Source organism: Colius striatus, chromosome 8 (assembly GCF_028858725.1).
Source record: "Colius striatus isolate bColStr4 chromosome 8, bColStr4.1.hap1, whole genome shotgun sequence".
Taxonomy (NCBI): domain Eukaryota; kingdom Metazoa; phylum Chordata; class Aves; order Coliiformes; family Coliidae; genus Colius; species Colius striatus.
The window spans coordinates 952,151-973,634 of record NC_084766.1 but is presented as its reverse complement, the minus strand read 5'-3'; the positions used below and the strand labels follow the sequence as shown (position 1 = coordinate 973,634).

Genomic DNA, 21,484 nt, shown 5'->3' with positions numbered 1-21,484 from the left:
CTGTTCTGACTGAAAACCTCCAGTACTGCTCCAGCTTTACCGTGCTGGAAAACAAAGCTAGAAGAAATCAAGAGCATAGACAGTGACTGGCAGTTCCTTAAAAAAAGAAAGTTACTTTTGGCCCTAAAAAAAAGGGCAGTGCCTCACACTACAGCAAAAGGCAGAAAGGAGTTGATAAATCCCTGCTAGTTTGCCAAGGGAAAAGTCTTTCCTCACCAATGGTTTGATCCTGAGCATGTAAACAGGACACACAAAACATTAAGTAGTGCTGGTGCTGACATGGCACCAGCACGGTTTGCTCCCTTTAACCTCTGAAGTATTAAATGTTGCCACAGCTGGAAGGAGGGGAGAAAAGCTAAGTAAAAGCAAAAACCAGGTTCTGGAGCAAATGCCGAGTTTTCTTTGGTGCTTCCAAAGGCAGTGACCAGAAGCTCGGAAGCACAGGACTGATGTGATTATAAATGCAGTACAAACAGCCGTCAGCGTGGTCTTGTTTCAGATGGCCTTGAGGATAAACAGTGTTCAGAGTACCTTAAAGCTTGGATTCTAGGGTTTACAGCTGAGCAGAAATGCTGCCAGCGTCATACAGTCCCTTCAGGCCTGTCACACCAGGGCAGCACATGGTGGTTGTTTTGTTCTGCCCTCACTGGGTCCTTGTGTGCTCTACACTGTGTCAGGAGTCTGTGCTTCACTGCAGTTTGAGGTTGTTCACACAGGCAGGGGAGGCAGAGGACAGAGGGGCTGGTGGCTTCTGAGGCAGAGAGACCCCGGGGAGGCAGTAATCATGACGGTCACGAATTTAGTTCACTAGGTCACTGCCAGCAGTTTGATCATGACAGAGGCTAACAGGGAACTGACATTTATTCTGGTGCCTTAGTAAAGTTCATACAGTTGTTTGTGCGTTTGGTTTTCTGAACACCACAAGAACTTTCAGTTAACCCCTCTCTAGTCAGATGTTTATCCCACTCTGACTGTGGTGCAGGTCTAGTTCCCTAAAATCAGAATCAGGCAGGACAGAGTTGTTCCCTTCAAAACCAACAACTCACCAGCTCTTCCCAGCCTACAGGTAGCTGTGTCCTGCTGGAATACCCGATGTTCCTGGGAGGACATCTCACTAGCAGAATGCTTTCTGGTTCTTAGTTTAAGGTTTTGCAGCAGCACTTCTCCCACCTGCCAAATAAGGGCCAAGGATTACTGCAGCATGTCTCCTGGCAGTGAGGTAGAGCTTGGAGCCAAGTGGAATGGGAGAGCGGGGTGGAGCAATGCTGCTGTTGAAACTGGGTAGAGCTTTTCAAAGATGGCAGCTCATACTTGCATCATTCAGTATTATTTGTTACTGAATCCTTGATTATGCTGAGGTTGATCTATTTTCTGCCTTGCTTTTGGTTCAAATGCCAAGAACAATCTACAGTACATATTTATCAGAATGTCTCCTTCAGCTCCTGATAACTGGCACAGAGCAGTTCAACCAAAAGCCAAAGAAAGGGATACAGTTTCTGCAGGAGAAGAACCTTCTTGCCACCCCCATCGACAACAACGAGGTGGCCAGGTGGCTGCGGGAGAACCCTCGCCTGGACAAGAAGATGATTGGGGAGTTTGTGAGTGACCGCAAGAACATAGACCTGCTGGAAAGCTTCGTGGGGTGAGCATTCTCCTGTATCTCTTTAACCAGAAAGGGATGAAAGTTAAGAGTTTAGTGAGGAATTAAAGAGCAGGAGAAAAGTAGTTCCTGGAGGCGTTAGGTTCGTATCCCTTGGTTCTCTATGTACCAGCATACATAGTGTATAGTGTGCATATACGTGACTGTGTGTGTCTCTTGCATATGGTAACACATAGATAGGCATAGTAGTGTGGTACTCAAGATTCCTTCAGGAGGGACAGTCTCTGGGCAGACTGCAGTGAGAATTTCCTATAGAATGGTCTGCAGGATTTTTTTTGCTGTCCTTTGTTGATTTTTGCCTGTTCATGGTATGTTTCTTCTCACCTTCCCCTCTGACATCCAGCACTGTGATGCTGAATCAAACAAGCCTGTAGTCAGTAAGTTTATCCTACCTTTCCCATCCCGTTTCAGTTTCTCACTGCGTTTCATTCTTGTAGGACTTTCAGCTTCCAAGGCTTAAGGCTGGATGAAGCTTTACGACTTTACCTAGAGGCCTTCAGACTGCCCGGAGAGGCACCTGTAATCCAAAGACTGTTGGAAGCCTTCACAGAACATTGGAGGGTGTGTACTTGCTGGGCAGAAAGCTCAAACCTGTGTGTTCTTTCTTGTGCATCTGCTTGCTCCGATGGACACGACAGATCAAACTGCCTGTATAAGCTCACCGTGCCCTGCAGGCAGCAGCTGTTGTTTTGTAGGAGGTGTTGCTGGCACACAGATTTCCAGGGTGATTTTTTGGAAGCTGGAGCCAGACCCTGGGGTTTTTGTTTGTCTCAGAGATGATTCAGTACCATGGGTAGGAAAAAGGCTGTCATGGCTCACAGATGTTGTTCCTGGAGGACTGATTTATGCCTGCATTTGCCTTCCAGAAATCCAATGGGTCCCCATTTGCTAATAGTGATGCCTGCTTTGCCCTGGCCTATGCAGTTATTATGCTGAACACTGACCAGCACAACCATAACGTCCGCAAGCAGAACGTCCCAATGACTCTGGAGGTGGGTGTTCCGGTGCAGACACCTGCCTTCTCTGGGTTGGTTACCAGTGTGCTGTTTGTTTTTATCTCTATGGCATTGTCTTCTTCTGACCCTGCATTGCTCACTCACGTACACAATAAGCTGGTGTGCAGCACTGAAGCTGAGTACAGTTGGAGAGGGGAGCTGGGGGCAAGGGTCAGTCTGAAGAAATACAAGCTTAGCAGACAACTTGCCAAGTTAGTCAAGAGACTCGTGTGTCAGTGAGAAAACCGTATCTTAAGACACAATAGCACTGAGGGTAGTTGAGCCACTGGGAGCTTGTGGAGATTTCAAGTCCTTGTGAGTGTCAATGCAGTGGTACAGACCTGTCATTCTGACGTCCAGCCTCAGCTTAAGCACGTGTTGTGTCTGTTCTTTCCTCCTGAGCAGAGGCAAGGGTTGCTGCACACTGCTGCCACCTAACAATAGCATTTAGTCTTTGAAATTTGAGGATGCATGTTGAGGAAGGCAGGAGAACCTTCTGGTCCCATGAAAAGCAAGCAGAGCGCTGGTCTGAGCCCTGGATAGCAGGAGGAAGCGTTCGTGTTGACTGTCATTTTTTTCAGGAGTTTCGGAAGAACCTGAAAGGTGTGAATGGAGGCAAAGACTTTGAGCAGGACATATTGGAAGACATGTACCATGCCATCAAGTAAGAATCTGCTTGTCATCTCCTTGTATGCAGAGAGAAAACCAGAGTTGTTTGGTCTGAGAGACCTCTGGAGAGTAGAGAGAGAGACTCACTGGTCACGTGCCTGCTTGCCTCAGACCAACCCCCAGCTCCACATGGGGCTGTGGTAACAAGCCTGTCACAGTGGTTGCACTGGATTTGTGCCTTTGGATTCTTGCCATGGTATTTTAATCCACAGAGCTTATGCTAAAGTTAAAAAATATATTACTTCTGTCAACATGCCCCAGAGTGGCTGAGCAAGGCCAGCACATGTGGAATGCTCTAAGAAGCCTCTGTCCTCCAGACCAGTCCATTAGACCTCTTTGGAACTCCTTATGTAGATCTAGAGATAGCATCTCATCCCCGGGACAACACTGGTGCCCTGACATAACATGTCCAGGGCTCAGTTACATATCCTCTGCTTTTGAGCTCTTCCAACGGGAGGCTGCTGTCTGCACCAGTCTCTTCTGCCACCCCCGAAGGTGTCGGAACACTGGCCCGTGTTTGAGCAGAATTCCTGGTGGCTCGGGTCCTTCCTGTGTACAGACTAGCCCTGGGAGGGACCTTTAATAACAGCCCAGAAATCTGGCTGATGGGTAAACCCAGGCCCAGCCAAGTTGCAGCTGAGAGGATTACATCTCTGGGGAGGCAGGAGGCAGCTCTGACTCTCATCTGGTTTCAGCCTGCAGTAGCAGGCAGGGATTAGGCTGGCCCTCCCTTTCCAGCCTTCCCTGGGGAAGTGGGGATGCTGCCTGGACTGCCTATTTAGACATTCTTCAGGAGGTAGCTCTAGCTTTCAAACACAGCTCTAGTTTTGACTGAGCTCTCTCCTCTGAGGGCGTTTCCAACGTTTCAGAACATCCCCACATCTTTCAGTTATCCAGTGCCTCTCTTCCAGCCCATTCCCTTTATCCTCCCCTCAAAAGATACTTCTGCTTTTTCAGTGTGTTCTATGGCTAAAACAATTGGTGTATCATTTCAGGATTGTTCCATCTCAGAGAGATTGCCTCAGTGTCATAGTTGTGATGGCAGGGCTCTGTTTTCTTTGTACTAGTAGTGGCAGGAGGAAAGGACTGTAATCTGTACAGAGTAGTGCCTGATCTTAACAAGATCTCTGCATTTCACTTCTGAGCAGAGATCTCATTTCCTGAGGCTTTCCAAGTAAACTTCCTTCCCTTACTGAAATATGGGTTCTTAGGAAAAAATGATGCTTTTGAGGGCAAACGTGTTTTTGTAAGTAGTCTCAGTGACGGTTGCTCTTGTCAGATTTCATTGGCAGCTCAACTGAGAAGAGCTTATTTCTGATGCATAAATCAAGGAGGGCTGGGTTTTTATAGTTGTTGTTAGCACATGAAAATGGCTTCTTTGGCAGCTGAAGTACGGTGTGTTTTCATTGCTGCACTTCTCAGCTTGGCTGCGGTTCTTGGTAGATTTGAGACACTGGCCAGTCAGTTGGTCCTTTGGAGTCAGTTACCTCTCGTGCAGTGTTACCCGAGTCCAGGGAGAATGTATTTAGACTTGGTATATTTTAACGTGGAGCTGCAAGTGCTACTCGGCATTAGTCACGACTGGTTTATTATGGTATAGCTCCAGTGCAGCTAGAGGAAGGAGCCGTAGCACTCCAGTTAGGAATCAGTCATCATCCATTTGGCTTCTTGTTTTGTCTTTACTTTGGTACCACTTGGCTTTCTGTTAGTTGATTTGGGCACAGATGGCATATTTGCATTGTTGTTATACAGAAGTACTCGTGCCTACTCTTGACTGCAGTGGTAGGACAGTTTAATCTGGGAGTAATGAGGTATGCAGAGGGTGAGATATTAACAGGGTGAGATGAGGGGATAAAGCTGTGCCAGTTTGCTGCCCCAGACTTCCCATTGTGTAACTGCAGTACGTATTGCATTTTGCATTTGCACCATCAGCTGCTCCCTCAGTACTGTCCTAATGTGTTTGCTGCTGAGAGCCCCTACACTTGATGTCCAAGGAGTCAGAGAGGCAGGAGAAGCAGGCAGGCAAAGGAAAATAGAATGTTTCGGGAGCTGCAAATCACTGCAGAGTAGATATCACTTAGCTTTGGGACCACGTAATGAAAGGCACTGTGTAAATGTTAGGTTTGGCTCAGAATGAAAAATTCAACCTTTCTGCCTTCCCCCCCTTGCAGAAATGATGAGATAGTGATGCCAGAAGAACAGACGGGGCTGGTAAAGGAAAACTATATCTGGAATGTCCTGCTGCACCGTGGTGCCACTGATGAGGGGATATTTCTCCATGTGCCTCCTGGGAGCTATGACCACGATCTCTTCACTATGACGTGGGGGCCAACCATTGCAGCACTTTCTTATGTTTTTGACAAGAGCTTGGAAGAAACAATCATCCAGAAGGCTATCTCTGGTTTCAGGTAACTCTTGCATCCATTGAGACCCAGAAGAGTTACAGCGTAGCCGTTGTCTTGTGTGAATGTGCTAGAGGCATCAGGTGAATATCAGCTCTTACTTTCCTAGCAATTGAGGAGGATTTTATTGTGACCTAGGCTATATACTGCTGTAGCCATGACCTCTTGGAAGCTAGACCTTCAACACTGCCACCCCTCTCAGAAACTCTCTCACATCAAGGCACGTGATGAGGTGTATTGGCTCAGGTGCAAGTGGTCTGTCTGTTTAGACCCATTTCTTGAACACAATCCTTGCATCAGCACAGATAAATACCAGGATCTGTGGCTGGGGATTGTGATTATTTAAGGGATAACAGTAGGTTCCTATACATCAGCGTTGATGATGGGTGGGTGGAGGTTTGCTGACCCATAGGCAGACTTGTCTGAGCTGCATTACTACCTTGTTTTCTGTTCTCTTCGTTCTCCAGGAAATGTGCAATGATTTCTGCTCACTATGGCCTTAGTGATGTGTTTGACAATCTCATCATTTCTCTCTGCAAGTTTACAGCCCTCAGCAGTGAGGTAAGTTTGCCAGGAGGGGAAATAGGCATGGCTCTTAGCATGTCCTAGCTCTCTTCCTCTGTAAGCAGTAGCGTTTGTGTGAGACCCACAGCGAGCAGAGCACGATTGCCACACATACAGAAAAGGGAAACAAGGCCATTTGAGACTGGAAGCTTGGGAGTAAAAAGGCCGAGGCGGGTGATTTACTCAAAAGGGAGAGCAGAAAGGGAACAGCCCTGCAGATGTCAATCCAGTTAATGGTACTGGGCCGCAGGGAATTGGACTCACTTGGACTAGGTGTTCTGTTTCACTTGCATTCTGGCATCAGCAGTGGTGAAAGAGTACCAGGTTGACTATTAAAAGACAAACCCTAAACAGTGGGATTGCTTTAGATTCCCTCTTGCTCTACACCTCACAACAGTAAAGAGCCACGTTATCAATCCATGCCGTCTCCTGTCTTCTGTCTCCGTTCTTGATGAAGGAGTTAGTGTGGGTTTTGTCAATGCAAGCAAGAGAATGGCAGAGGCCATCTCCTGTCCAAAGGAGTACTGCAATGAGCTGAAGTAACTGCAGAAACATGGAGCACGTTACAGTGTCTGAGACTGGCTCACGTGGTTGCTGGGGTTTTGTTTTGGCAGCATATACTTGGTTGGTCTCAGTGACTTGGCACACTCGTGTTTTGAAAAGCTGTGAGTGTGTTGAACAGATCATGAGGGATTGTGATCCAGCAGTTATTGTCAGAGACTGTGTCAGGTTCATCCCTCTGACTCTGGCTGTTGAGTAGTGGTGGGAGTAGCTTTGCAGGTCAGTAACTCCCTAGGCCGTAGTAGAGCAGAGCAATTGCTGCTTCCAGAGGAGGTGTGGTGCTTGTTGTGGAAGGCTTTGATGCTGGGAGGAGTTCCTATCACACCATAACTCAGTGAGTTTTCAGAGTGCACTTCCATAACGTTGTGTGGTTCTGTCGTTCCTGGGGAGCTGATGTCGAGGTGGTTCAGCCTGTATCAGGTAAGGCATCTCGTCGTTGCTTCTGCGCAGAGCGAGCGTGAGCTGCCGAGCGGTGATCCGAGCGCCGGACGTGCGGTTGTTGTCCTTTCCCCAAACCAGTTCTGAACAGTCTGCCCTAATTTGTGTTGAAAAGAAAACATCTCTTGCTGACTGATTGCCACCCCCTCTTCTTTCCTGCAGTCTATTGAGAACCTGCCCACTGTTTTTGGAAGTAATCCCAAGGCCCATATTGCAGCAAAGACTGTGTTTCACTTGGCCCATCGCCATGGCGACATCCTGCGGGAGGGCTGGAAGAACATCATGGAGGCCATGCTGCAGCTTTTCCGAGCAGAGCTGCTGCCCAAGGCCATGGTGGAGGTAACAACAGCTGACCCGTGGGGAGCTGAGGAGCAGGGGACGGGGAAGCTGGCTTTTCACAGAACCAGCCCAAAGAGGAGGAGAGCTCTCTTGCTTCACCAAAGCCCGGCCTTTGCGTGTGCAGAGCTAGAAAGCCTGCGGAGAGTGTAGTGCTTGAGTTGTGTGCAGCCTCCAGCGCCTTTCACGGGGTTTCCTTTGTCCCTCATTTTCCTTTTTGTTGCATTTGGGAAATCCCACCATTCATTTTACTGGGACAGACTTTGAATCCTTTGCAGAAGAGGGACGTGCCTGTGGGCATGAAGTGTTAGAGCACAGCAGCTGTGTTGGCAGGCGGGGGTGATGCTTTGCTGATGGGTTGAGGAGGTGAAGAGCTGGGGGTGAGCAGTTGGGTGCAGCGTTTCCTCACCGAGTGAAACATTGCAGGGAGAAAGGAAACCAACAAAACAAAGCAGGCTACAAAGTAGTAGACAACTGACCATATACATGTTCTGGTTTGTCTTCCAGGTTGAAGACTTTGTGGATCCTAATGGCAAAATCTATCTGCAGCGTGAGGAGACACCGTCTAATCGGTGAGGGGTTCAGATGGCCCAGACTCTCTTCTTTGTACTGACACTGGAGAATATTATGATTTCTTGTTTTCTCACTGATACTGTGGTCTTCTGATTTGCAGTGGCGAGTCCACAGTGCTGAGTTTTGTTAGCTGGCTCACCCTCAGTGGGACAGAGCAGTCTGGTATGAGAGGGCCCTCTACGGAGACGCAGGAGGCAAAGCGGGCAGCTCTGGAATGCATAAAGGTACCATACAGGCTGTCAAAGGACTTGCTTTTGTTCATGGTGACACTACTAGGTGGCTAGCAGGCAACAGAAACATAAATATGTGTGCTTCTAGGCAGTACTGCAGGTTCCAGGGGAGCTGGGAGTTGTGAGAACCTGCAGTGCAGCTGATCTGCGTTGCCAGCAGCAGGGTCTGACCCGCTGCCACGCACAAAAGCTGGAGCACATGAATGCAGGAGTGGTTACGCACAGGAAGCTGGGACCTGCTCTTGGTGTCACAACCCTATCATTGGAGACTAACACATTCTCAAGTGACTCTTCTTTTCTAAGACAGTCTTGGGGTGTATGGTGCCCAAAACAATCTGAACCTGGGGTTTGAGCAGTGTGTGGACAGAGGCCCCTTTACAAAGCAAGGAGCTATCTGTTATAATCTGTCTAGCACAGATCAGGTTTTTTAGGGATACTTGGTGTTAAGAGAGTGAACTAGCTGGCAGGAGATTTCCTCCAGGTAGTTGTGGGGCAGGCATTCTCTGTGTCTTCCCAGAGAACAAACTATGTTTCTGGAAGGTCTCTTCATATGCCTTCCCCATCTCCCAGATGCACAGTCTTCTTCTCTGTCTTTTGCAGCACTGTGATCCCGAGAAGCTGATCACAGAAAGCAAATTCCTCCAACTTGAATCCCTGCAGGAGCTCATGAAGGTGAGAGATGCTGGGGATGGAACAAATATGCCATTCACGAGCATGGATACGTGCTGTGTACTCACCTAACTCCTCTGTCTCCAGAGCAGGTGTTGGGTCTGGCTGGGATATGAAGCCAGTCAGTAGTTCAGCTGTGACATGTAACTCCTGTGTAGGCAGACCCAATTGCTTTAGTAGTAGAGAAAGATGTGAAATTGTGGAATGGGTTCTAAAAGCCTTGAGCAGGCTGTTGCTGACCCCCATGGCAAAGCAGTGACTCAGGTTTCATGTGCCATCCAATTCCAGGGGAGCATTTTGCTCTTACCTCTGTTATGTCAGGAATCCTCCCCCCATACGTGAGCTGATGGCTTGAGAGGATAGTTCCAGTACTTGTAGTCACTCGTAGGTATGTCTGCCTTTTCTGTGCTTCGCATGTTCTTAGCGAGAAGATGCTGGCTTTCAGAGTGCCCTTCCATCTGAGACTTTTGTCAGAGTTTAATGCCTTTTGAGTTCATGTTGCGTCTTGTATAATAACTTGTTACCAAGCTTTCCATCTATTTAGCTTGACCTCCAGCCAGTGCATTTTTGATAGGCTGTTCAGGACCTCAGCAGACAGTGGAGTGTGGTTTTGCCCAGACTCAAAGCATCCTGTTGATCCTCACTTGTTGGTCCTGCAGTTTGAGGGGGCTTGTGATTCACAAACATTGCCTGGCTTTTTTAGGCTCTAATCTCTGTGACTCCTGATGAGGAGACATACGATGAAGAGGATGCTGCCTTCTGCTTGGAGATGCTTCTGAGGATTGTGCTAGAGAATAGGTATGACCTTGAAATACATGCAGATTCACTGTAAATGTCCCTGCTTCGCTGCAGCTGCTGCCTGGGTCCGGGGAGTGAGTTCCTTATGTGCTTGATTTGCCAGCTGAAGCAGCATGTGGCTGTAATTTCAGGGCTTAGCAATTCCACTCCAGCATGTGCAAACAGAGGGGCTGTTGGCCCATGAGTTATTGCTCGATATTCTGAGATCTGGAGATCATAAACTAAACTCTGGAGGGAGAATTCTCCCAGGTGATTGCTTTGAAAGTAATGAAGCAAACAAGAAACTGACAGCTTTGATGTTTCTATGTGTCTGTTGTTGTGTCTCCCGGGCGGGGTTTGTCATTAAGTGCCGGGCTGTCTGGAGTTCTGGGAGAGGGAGCGGGATGCCTCCCGCCTCATCTCTCACCCAGCCCTTTCCCCTCTCCTTGCCGTGGCCAGGGACCGCGTGACGTGCGTCTGGCAGCCGGTGCGGGACCACCTGTACCAGCTGTGCGTCCATGCGGCCGAGTTCTGCTTCCTGGTGGAGCGCGCGGTGGTGGGGCTGCTGCGGCTGGCCATCCGGCTGCTGCGGCGCGAGGAGATCAGCGCGCAGGTACGGGCTCCCGGCCGGCTCCCCACGCCGTGCTGCAGCAAACGGGGGGGCTTTGCTGGAGAGCGGGCTGTAAGGAACAGAGTCTGTCGTTTTTGTCTCCGACTCTGGCCAGGTTCTGCTCTCCTTACGGATCCTGCTCATGATGAAGCCTCACGTGCTGTCCAGAGTTAGCCATGAGGTTGCCTATGGCCTCCACGAGCTCCTGAAGACCAACGCAGCCAACATTCACTCTGGGGATGACTGGTACACGCTCTTCACCCTCCTGGAGTGTATTGGGTCTGGAGTGAAGCCGCCCGCAGCCCTGCAGGTTACAGCGAGGGCAGATAACGACACAGGTAAGACAGGCCGGCTTTTGCTAGGAAATCTGATGCCTGCCTGCCAGATAAGCAGCTGCTTCCTCAGGCTTTTCAATTAGCAAAGGGGACTGCAAGAAAACAAAGCTGATATTAAACTACATTAGCAAGATTAAAGACCAGCACCTGCTGTTCACTCCTGCCCCGTGGCCCGTCCCTGTCTCGGCTCTGCCACCTCCTCCTGCTCCGTGAGCAGCAGTCCAGGTGCTAGTCCCTGGGGGAGCAGTGGGAGAAAAATGATATCAGTTGTAGCAGCTGGAGGAGGTCTTTGCTCTACCCGAGCAGCCTTTTCTGCTGGTTGTGGTCTGGTGTCTTGGGTAATACAGCCTTAATCTCTCCTCTGGGTGTGTAATGCAAACCCAGCTGCCGTTCTGTCATCCGTGCTGCTTCTGCGAGGCCGACTCCTTCCCGTCCCCGTTTCAAGGATCAACTAAAGGGAGTTGTTCTTTAAAATCCTATTTCCAAATCCATTCGTGTTCAGAGTGCCTGAGCCTTTCACACAAGACCAACCCACTATTCCCCAGTGCTCTTGACTGTGTTAGAAAGACAGTCTTTTCAGCAAACGGCTCCTGTTTGGCTGTGGCCAGCTGGCAACGCGCTCGAGGCTGACAGCTTCGGACTCTAAAGCAAACAGCAAGAAAAGACTTTTCCAGAAGCCTTATTTTCCTCTTTGCTTTTCTAGAACTTCCTTGCTAGGCCCTGATGCTTTGTGCTGGACAGATGAGAGGGCCCTGGTATTGCAGAGCTCTGTGACCTTTGCCTTCTGGGCTAACACTGGACTCTCTTTGCCTTTTTGTTTCTGGGGGGGTGTTTCTTCCTTTTTTTTCTTTCACGGAGTCTTTTGCTGCGTGTGTCTTACTGACTGAGCACACTGCTCGCCTGTGACACCTTGAGCACCAGAACATGAGTTCTCTTTGCCTCTTCTGAAAGTGCTTGGCGCCCTGTGTTGGCAGCAAGCCTGTCTGTGTGCTGCTGAGGATGTTGAGTGATGGAGAGGATGAATTTTTGCTTCTAAATGATGTTAAATCAGTAGCTTTGGTTTGGCCCTCGCAAGGATTTCTGTGCTGGAGACACGTGACATTTTAGGTTACCCTAAAGGTCTGGGAAGATCTGGCATGCCCATGTAGGCTGCTTTTCATGAGAGGCTTCACCAGTATTAGTGTGGGGCTGAGTGACCCCAGAGGCCCTGTGTGAGCTGTTTCATTCCGTGTTGTGCTTTTGGAGATGTCTTGGCTGAAGCTAGCACCTCCTGTAGTTCTTAAGGTGTAGGGTACATCTGATTCTTCCCCCAGGGTCAAGGCATTGGGCTTCCTGCCCTTTTGAAATCCACTGACACTGACATAGCAGAGCATGGGAAGGCCCTTCCCTCTGAAGGGGAAAGCCAAACACACCTACAGGGGGGAAACAGTGCCAAAGGTCTGTGTTTCCTCCTGTCTCCTGTACATGCTCCTGTCACAAGCGCCCTTCCTCTCTCAGGAGGCCTGGCCCAGTTCCTTCCAGGCCTGCTGATGCTGACCCAGCTGATCTGGATTGCCTCTCCCTTATCTGCAGCTACTCTTCCAAATGCTTGATTCGGCTTTGATCTAGAGCCTGTGCCTTTTGCCTTGAAGGTGCTCAGTCAGACAGCGAGATCTCCTCCTCCTGTCACCCGAGTGACACGAGCCTGGACCGTGGCTACACCTCTGACTCAGAGGTGTACACGGACCACGGGAAGCCGGGCAAGATGCACCGCTCGGTGACAGACGTGGATGTTGTGAACAGTGGCTGGCTAGTGGTGAGTAGCGACGGCTCTGGGGCCTGAAGGGGACGACTCCGAGCGTGGCTGTGGGCAGAGTGGGGTAGCGAGGGAAAGAGTAGGGCAGTAGAATAGAGCTGATCTGAGCTGACAACGTAAAGGCAGGATGGGGAGGAGAGGGAGGGGAGAAAGCTGTAGAGGCACATGAGGAAGAAAGGGAAATGGACCCTGCAGAAACGTGACCCATTGGTTTCGGAGGAAAGGCCCCTTTGATGTGTGCGTGAGATGCTGCTCCGTAGCTGCCCTCTCCTGCCAGCCTCTCGCTGTGCCCTGCAGGTGGGGAAAGACGACATCGACACCTCCAGATCCAGCGCTGGGCTCAGCAGGCTGGGGCCGTCTCCCCTTGTCAACCAGTACAGCCTGACTGTGGGGCTGGACTTGGGCCCACACGACACAAAGTCTCTCATGAAGTGCATAGAGTCCCTGTCCTTCATCGTGCGAGACGCTGCCCACGTCACACCCGAGAACTTCGAGCTCTGTGTCAAAACCATCCGCATCTTCGTGGAGGCCAGCCTCAATGGGGGTAAGCTGGGCTGGCAGCCAGGGCTGGGCCTCAGCTGACCAGCATCCTCTCAGGGAACAAGTCCTCAGGCCCCAGAATGTGGTCTGCTGCAGGACAAGTGTCCTGGCCCCCGCTGGCAGCAGGGCCCTGATTCTGCTCCCCCTCTGTGGGGTGGAGGGGAGGCCTGGAGCTGAGGTGGAGGCAGCAGCATTAGCTGTTGCTGCAGGCTGTCCCTGGGGTGCTGGGTGCCTCCTCAAGCAGGTAGTTACCGTTCCACAGCGCAAGGCTCTACGCTGGCCATATCAGAAGGTGGCTGCTATGTCTGGCAGAAAGCTTTGCAGTGCAATGTGTACATGGTGTGTTGCTGCCTTTCATTTCCTAGGCTACAAGTCCCAGGAGAAGAGAGGGAAAAGCCACAGGTATGACAGTAAATCCAGTCGCTTAAAAAAGAAGCCGAAGGAGAGCTCCACACGGCGCTCACGGGTCCTGAGCCAGCACCAGGCACACACACACAGTGATGAGGACGAGGACGAGAGCATCCCTGCCAGCTACCACACTGTGTCTTTACAGGTTAGTCAGCACGTAAGTATAGCAAGGATTTCCTCCTCTCCTTTCCCATACTCAGGACCTCGCTGGGGAGACACTGGGATTCTTTATGGGGCAAAGGGGTGCTGCGTCCTGGGTTAGTGGGAGATGTATGGCAGCGGTGGCTCTGAGGGCAGCGTTGCAGTTCTGCAGTGAAAGAGGAAGGCTGCAGTTTGAACAGGTCAAAGCAGAATCCCAGTGGGGAGAGAAGTCCTCTGAAAAGCAAGGAGGGGCAGGGTCTAGAGCTGTGAGTCACTAGAATGGGTAAGATGAATGTGGATCAAGAGCGTTTGGAGGCATATGAGGTTCATGCCTCCAAGGAGAGGAGTCTGACAGGGCCTCTGAGCTTGTGGAGAGGGGAAAGCTGTGTGGGCCGAGGCACTGGGGTTTCCAGTGGGATGATGGAGTCATTTCTCTTGCCAGCTTATACTTCAAAGGTGTAAAGGCCCAGGCCTGCTGACTGCCAAGCTGTTGGGCCTCACCCAGTTCAGTAGTAGAGCAACTAGAATGCTGTAGTTTGCCCATACAGAGCTGTTATGGGCGAGCTTTGCATGTGCTTCGTGCTTTCTTCTTGTTGTTTAAAAAGGAGAAAAAGTTGCTGGGAGTTGTCCCTGGACAGCACAGCTGAGTCAGTGAGTTTCTCCCTCTGCGTGGGAGAGTCAGTGCTCTGTGCCTGCAAAGGCTCTGTTCTTTCTGCTGGCGGGACTGGGGATGGGAGTGACATACATGGGTCTTGCTGAAGATGCCTGGCACTTGAGCACTGGGGGAGGGCACAGCCAGGCTGGCTGGTACCATCTCCACAGCTCTGCGTGGCCCGTCCCTGCAGGAAGCTCTTGAGTGGCTGTGTGAGCCGTTTAGCACTGGCCTGGGGAAGAGCAGGGGCCGGGGTAGCTTCAGAAATGTAGGTCCTGTGTGTTGCTTAACGTGATGCTTGACTTGCAGCTGCTGGACCTCATGCACACGCTGCACACGCGGGCAGCCACCATCTACGGCTCGTGGGCCGCCGAGCAGCGCCGGCTGGAGCCCTCGGGCAGGAGCGTGGCCGCCGACCCCCCGGCACTCTGGGCCAACTGCTGGTGTCCTCTGCTACAGGGTAAAGCCCTCCCTGGGGATAGGAGCGGGCAGGGATGCTGCCACAGTGATGGCAGTGCCTGGGAAAGCTGAGGAGCCAAGAGCTACCTGCAGGAAACAGGCAAAGGCGGTTTTTAGGGCCTGAATTGAACTTGGGTCAGGTGGAAAGGTGTCTTTAGCATGAGTTGGCTCCAGCTTGCTCATGGACCTGACACTGCCATCCCAGCCTGTGGCTTGGAACATCCATCATCCTTCTTCTTTCTTTTTATGATCCAGTCCCTCCCCCCAGAGAGTGTTTGATGTATCTGTGAGCAAAGGCTGCAGGCCCTGGGGCTGTGCAGCCTGGAGAGGAGAAGCCTCGGGGGGGCCTCAGTACCTAAAGGGTGGGTGTCAGGAGGATGGGCTGACGCTTTTCTGTAGTGCCCAGTGACAGGACAAGGGGTGATGGACATCAGCTGGAACACAAACAGTTCCACTGGAACACAAGGAGAAACTGCTTTGGTGCTGAGGGGAGAGAGCCCTGGCCCAGGCTGCCCAGGGAGGGTGTGGAGGCTCCTTCTCGGGAGGTTTCCAGCCCCACCTGGACACGTTCCTGTGCCCCCTGAGCCAGGGGAACCTGCTTGAGCAGGGGGTTGGACTGGAGCAGCTCTGCAGGGGCCCTTCTAATCCCCACCATTCTGGGGTTCTGTGATTGATTAGACTTTCCACCCTGGCCTGGGGAAGCAGATATGTCACACTTGCCCTGAACCCCTCTCCTGCAGGCATTGCCTGGCTGTGCTGCGATGCCCGACGCCAGATACGGATGCAGGCACTCACTTACTTGCAGCGAGCCCTCCTGGTACATGACCTGCAGGCCCTGGATGCCCTGGAATGGGAGTCCTGCTTCAACAAGGTATCCTCCTGGCTGGGCTGGGCATGTAGGACAGCATTGTCACACAGAGCAAAGCTGTCTGTGGAGTGGCAGAACAGTGTCCTACTTCAGCACTGTCTTCCTGAGCAGCTTGTTCACCCAAGAGACGAGGTGTTCCCTACTCTGATCCTGTGAGAAGCTCCTCTAATGCTTAGGCTTCTGACAGAGCCTCCTAGAGCGTGGAAATGATTCCACACAGAATCACAGATGCGCTTGTTTCCACTTCCCGTTGCTTCTCCCGTGCTCCCTGCCTAGAAGCTGCCAGTCCAAAAGCCTCATCCTGTAAGGCTGTCTATGCAAATCACATCTGTCCAGCTCTGCAATGCCAGTGTGTCTGATCCAACAGGTGCTGTTCCCTCTGCTAACCAAGCTGCTTGAGAACATCAGCCCAGCTGACGTTGGTGGGATGGAAGAGACTAGGATGAGAGCCTCAACACTGCTCTCCAAGGTCAGCATGCTTTTGCTGCCTGAAAGCCCCAGGGAAGCCGTGTTCCTCAGCAAAACCAAGCTGTTTGCTGTGTTAGCATCTCTGATCAGGAGAGGTGGCAGCCTGATGGTCTTTGGTGCTGGGCTTCTCCACCACCTCCTGCTGCTGGGACATGCCCTCTTTCCAGAACTGGCCCCGTGATCCTGGCCTTTGGGAAAGATGTCAGGAAGGAGTTGGTGACTTTATGAAGGATGGGGAGAGAAGTATTTCACCTGACATTAGTGGAAGGCAGTCTGTTCTAGTGGTGAAATGATGCATGTCCCAAGCTGATAGTGCTGCCCTAAGGCAGGGAGCCCAGAAGGGCTGGCAGATGTGGTGGCTGTGTGTCCCTGGGGCCAGGCTGTGTCCCTGGGGCTGTGGGCCTGCCACGAGGAGGGGTCATTCCTGTGCTGGAGCTGCCTGGCAGCAGGAGCAGCTGCTGGTGCTGCTGCCTGTGACATAACTTAACACTGTTTGGGGCTTTTTCCAGGTGTTCCTCCAGCATCTCTCCCCGCTGCTCTCACTGAGCACCTTCGCTGCCCTGTGGCTGACGATCCTGGACTTCATGGACAAGTACATGTTTTCTGGCTCCAGTGACTTACTGGTAAGGTGCTGAAAGTGATGCTTTCATTCATTGCTTTTACCCTTCTCAACTCGAAGGTGCTTTAATGTTGGTTTTGTGCTTTCAGACTGTTTAATCCTTCCAAAACCGTTTTGTTCCATGGTCTGTCCTCGTGACCTTTGTTTCCAAGGCAGCCCGTCAGCTGTTTCGAGCTCTTGGCCATTGCTATGTGTCCATTCTCTGTGCCCTGAGCAGTGTCTCTCGTTTCAGCTGGAGGCCATCCCAGAGTCTCTGAAGAATATGTTGCTTGTGATGGACACAGCTGGGATCTTCCACAGCGCTGACTCCCGGACAGGATACTCAGATCTCTGGGAGATCACCTGGGAGCGGATCGACTGCTTCTTACCCAGGCTGCGGGACGAGCTCTTCAAACAGACCGTCATCCAAGGTACGAGGGCAGGACGGGCCCTGGACGCGGTGCTCGGGCCTTGGGCACAGTGCTTGCACCTTGTGCAGTGCCCAGCTGCCTCAGTGCCCGGGTGCTCACAAAATGATAGGTGCAGGAGGCTGTGGGAGCTTGGCACAAGGAGGGAAGACTCTGAAGGTGGGCGAAAAGGAGTGAGCAAACTGGTGCGTGGGCTCACTGCTTGTTTTGTTTTCCTAGATCCTGTCCCCAGCATACCAATGGAGCAGCAGCATCAGAAATCACTAGTGTCTGCCCTGCCCCCTTCCACTGCAGGGGATGTGAGACCAGCCCCCCACCTGGCTCCTTTGGAAAAGCCCTGTGAACCGGGTGCCAGCGGTGAGTCTTGTTTTCTTGTTGCCTTGGTTTGGTGTGACCTACAGCGACCAGGCCTTAGCTGTTGTGGAATCATTGTGCTTCCAAATGGAGAGGCGTGGCCCTCTTGCTGAGGTTATTGGGGTGGGCAGGGGTTGGGGCAGAATGCCTGTGGTCAGCACCTGCTCCTCAGGGCCTCATGTGAGGGGATGTGGTGGGGCCGAGTCCAAAAAGGCCCCCGAGTTGCTCTTCAGCCCTGCCCAGCTTTGAGCTGAGGCGGCTTCGTCAGGGCCTGTGTAAGGACGTGTTCTGTCTCTTCTTCTTTCCAGAGCCCGAGAGAGCCACTGCACCTGCCTCACCCCCCATCAGCAGCTCTGCCTCCCCTCCTTTCCCAGCGGTGGCTGCAGCAAAGAGCAGCCCGGTGACGGACGTGCCACCTCCAGCGGCGCAGCCGCCGCTCATCCTGCAGCCCCTCGCCTCTCCCCTGCAGGTTGGGGTACCACCCATGACTCTGCCAATCATCCTCAACCCAGCCCTGATCGAAGCCACCTCTCCTGTTCCCCTCTTGGCTACTCCACGGCCCACTGACCCCATGACGACCTCCGAAGTCAATTAGTTCGAGAACTGCCTGCGGAGGAGGCTCTGTGGGTGGAGGATGTTGGCCAAGTGTCCTCTGCTACCGGGCACGATTGTTTGAGAAGATGATGCTGACGTGAGCAGAGGGGCTGCTGCCACAATGTCATCCCCCAGAACACATCACCTTCTGCTCCCTTCCCGTGGCACCCGCCAGGAGATGCACCGAGAGCTGCCCGTTGTCTGTGGCAGGGCACCCGCTCCCACTCACCAGCCTCCTTCCTGCCGTCACAGCTCAGGGGCCAGGCAACACCTGCACCCAGCAGCCTGGGACCAAGCTGCCACCAGCTCACCTGGTGAAGAGGGAAAACTCTTTGATGTCACCCCAGAGAAGGGCTGCAGCACAGGACTGTCCCTCAGATGATTCGGTGCAGCCCCTGGACAGTTCCTCAGCCTCCCCCAGCTTTGCTGCCCGTGCTTCTGGTCGCTCTGCTTTGCTTGGGCTCCAGGCCTGCCTGGGCTCAGCAGGCTGAGAATGTTGTGTAGAAATGTGGATTGCTTACAGTGCAGCTCCCAGCTTGCTACATAGGGGCTTCTTGTCTGCTGTAGCCACGTGCTTTCCTTCTGCAGCGCCGACGGCAGCAATCCCCGTGCCACACAGGGAGCAGGCGAGCCTGGCAGCAGCAGCAGCGCTGCTGTCCTCCCTCCTCCTGGAAATGTAATCGGGCTTCCTGGCTGGAGGGAGCACGTCAGAGGGCTCTGCCTAGTTGAGCAGATGAGGAGGAGAGTCCCACGAGCCTCAGCTGAGCACTCCGGGCATCCCTCAGTGCTCGGGGAGCCGCTGCCGCGGGGTGCAGCGCTGGCCACGTTGGCCTCTTCGTGTCCAGCCCCGTTCCCCCGGGGAGCAGCCTCTCCAGCCGGATCCGTGACGCCGTGCCCATGCAGCCGAGGCCCTGCTGGGCACCCTCGTGCCCCTGCCTTGCAGTGAGGATGTCCTGCTCTCCCAGCCCCACTCGCCTGGCAAGTGCTGCATCTCCAGATCTTCTTCCTCCTCTCTCCATGAGTTGGCTAATTCTCAGTAACCCCGCTGGTGACTGGGAGGGTGTGGGTGAGACTGCCGCCCGGGGCAAGCTGTTCTGAGAGGAGCCTCCGGTTGGGCTGGGAGTACAACCAGTGTACATAGAGAGTAAATGGCTATAAACCCAAGGGACTTTTTACAGTGTAATAAATACATCCTGTAAATGAAAGCTCCAGCGTTGCACTCCTTGTCTGTCGTGGCTCTGCAGCTCAGAGCTTCGGGAAGAGAGGAGTTTGGCTGCCAGCCCCCAGCAGCGTGCTCGGTCTGTGGGGAGCACGGAGGGCCTTGCCCTGACCCACAGCCAGCTGGCAGGGGCTGCAGAGGAGGTTGCTCACGGTGGGCAAAGCAGAGCAGTGGCAGCTTAGATGGCTCTTGCACGCTGCGGTGTCAGCTGTGAGGCTCCCAGCACTGTGCTGGTGTGTGCTCGTGCAGCACAGGGCTGAGAGCGGGGCCGAGGAGCTGATGCCCTGCAGCCTCTGGGCACGCGGTCAGAACGCAGCCTGCTGCCTCCGTGCTGTCTGGCGAGGAAGAAGAGCCTCATTTCCACCGACAGGACGTGGAGAGGGTGTGAGAGACGCCGAGCTCTTCCCAGGCTGATGCTTGCCGTGGGTATGGATGGCCACTTGTGCTTCCCACCGGGTACGTTCTGCTTTGTCTCGTGGCAGGGTGCACCCAGTGCCACGGTGTCCTTACTGCTGTGTGAGGCACCGGTGCCTTCTCTGCCAAGAGACTTCTACGGGCTTGCTAAGGGGGTTGAAAACTTGGCGTGTGTTTTGAGCTGCAGGAGCAAAGATCTGAGTGTTGTGTAACGAAGGATAACGCCTGTACTGGGAAAGTCCCGCTCGTGGATCCTGGTTCCCTCACCCTGTTGCCACCATTCCTCCCATATTTTCCCTGCTGCAGCCTCCTCTTCCTCACCCTCCACTGCTTCCAGACTCTGCCCCTCCTGCCCTTAGATGCTTTCATTCATGTATTTGAACCCCTGTGCTGCCCCTGGCCCTTCTGTGGTGTATTTTCAAGCCTTCCCTTCTGTTTACAGCTCTGTTTTCCTGACCTGTCTCCAAAGTGCTCGCTGAGACCTTTAGATGATTAACTCTTTGTAAACCACTACTCAGTTGTCAAGTGTCAGCGCTACTGCCCTTTGATCCCCAGACAGTGCCTTGACTTCTTGGAGCAGAGTCAGCTCCTGGCAGAGCCCGGTTGTTTGGGGGCTGCCATGCTTTAAACTGTTTGCAAACACCGTTTCTGCTGAGAGCAACACATCTTAGTTCAGGCAGTTGTGGTGCAGAGCAAAAGCCACCCAAGGAAACTGCAGGAAGCGGGCTGGAATGGAAGGAATGTCAGCTGGACAGACAGACAGAATTGCACTTCAAACAGTTTGCACTGGACTGTAAATAGGAAGGGACTGGAAAACCAGGGAAAAAATCTTTGAGCGTTGTTTGGGTTTTGCAATAACAAGGTTTCGTGTGTTGCAGAGGGAAAATAGCAGCATTTGAGCTGGGAGGAGATGAGAGTCAAGGGAGAGGTGCCGTGTGCTGTGACAGGCATTTGTGTGGCTCAGGCTCCTGAGCTGTGAGTGAAGGGCAGCCACGGTGCCAGCAGCTGCCAGGAGCTGTAGTCCAGCACTGCCCTCGGCTCTGTCCCACACCACCAGCCAGCTCTGCCAGCCAAGGGCTGCTCTCTCGTTTTTACAGCCCGGCTCAATGTTTCCCAGAGGAGGCTGCCTGGACATCTCTGTACTTTGGATTTTCATCCCTCTTCTCTTCCTCTTTGCATCAGGAACTTTCACCAGGAGACAGAACAGAAATGAGCCGTGGGACGTGGCATGTGGCTGCGGGACAAAGGCCCCTGGGAAGAGAAGTAAAGCATAAAGGTGGCCCTGAGACCTGTGAAACTGAAGCAATGCTGCTCTTGGCTTCAGAGCTTAAACTGAAGCCGAGCATACGCCGAGGGCCGGGGCTGGAGGAAAGGTGTCCACGCAGCACGAGCCGGCAGTGCTGTGTTTGAGAGGTTATCCTCACGCCGGCAGTGCCCGGGCTCCTCTGGAGCCGCCTGTGCCTGTTAGGGAGCGCAGTAAGTGTCCCGACAGCACCGTGCCCTGCTGCCCTGCCCAGGGCCGCGGGAGGCAGCCGGGCCCCGGCCCGAGGCGGCTGCGGGCGCCCGAGGCCGAGCCTTGCCCTGCGCGCCCCGTCCGTGGCCGCTGCCGGGGCCGGGGCTGCCGCCACGTGGCGCCCGGGGCCGCTCCGCCCCGCGCCGCTCGCTGGGCCGGACGGGGCGGGCCGTGCCCTGCCCGGAGCGCGGGCGGGGTCTGGCCGCCCGACTCG

General features: G+C 53.0%; 1 protein-coding gene across 3 annotated transcripts in view; it reads left to right on the top strand.

Moving 5' to 3' along the window:
- Positions 1-19,329, top strand: part of GBF1 (golgi brefeldin A resistant guanine nucleotide exchange factor 1) — a 91,763-nt gene extending 72,434 nt beyond the window's left edge. For 2 of the 3 annotated variants that reach the window (XM_062001842.1, XM_062001840.1), the window contains exons 18-40: positions 1,440-1,642; positions 2,098-2,221; positions 2,527-2,652; positions 3,237-3,319; positions 5,496-5,732; positions 6,194-6,287; positions 7,452-7,628; positions 8,133-8,197; positions 8,299-8,422; positions 9,029-9,100; positions 9,801-9,895; positions 10,334-10,487; positions 10,600-10,822; positions 12,451-12,614; positions 12,912-13,158; positions 13,520-13,719; positions 14,665-14,815; positions 15,555-15,685; positions 16,050-16,151; positions 16,660-16,773; positions 17,002-17,179; positions 17,396-17,533; positions 17,839-19,329. In XM_062001842.1, coding sequence (XP_061857826.1) covers positions 1,440-1,642; positions 2,098-2,221; positions 2,527-2,652; positions 3,237-3,319; positions 5,496-5,732; positions 6,194-6,287; positions 7,452-7,628; positions 8,133-8,197; positions 8,299-8,422; positions 9,029-9,100; positions 9,801-9,895; positions 10,334-10,487; positions 10,600-10,822; positions 12,451-12,614; positions 12,912-13,158; positions 13,520-13,719; positions 14,665-14,815; positions 15,555-15,685; positions 16,050-16,151; positions 16,660-16,773; positions 17,002-17,179; positions 17,396-17,533; positions 17,839-18,125 — 3,489 coding nt within the window. In that variant the 3' untranslated portion in view covers positions 18,126-19,329. The remainder of the gene's footprint in view (positions 1-1,439; positions 1,643-2,097; positions 2,222-2,526; positions 2,653-3,236; positions 3,320-5,495; positions 5,733-6,193; positions 6,288-7,451; positions 7,629-8,132; positions 8,198-8,298; positions 8,423-9,028; positions 9,101-9,800; positions 9,896-10,333; positions 10,488-10,599; positions 10,823-12,450; positions 12,615-12,911; positions 13,159-13,519; positions 13,720-14,664; positions 14,816-15,554; positions 15,686-16,049; positions 16,152-16,659; positions 16,774-17,001; positions 17,180-17,395; positions 17,534-17,838) is intronic. The other variant, XM_062001841.1, reaches the window with a different exon arrangement.
- The last annotated feature ends 2,155 nt before the right edge of the window (positions 19,330-21,484 follow it).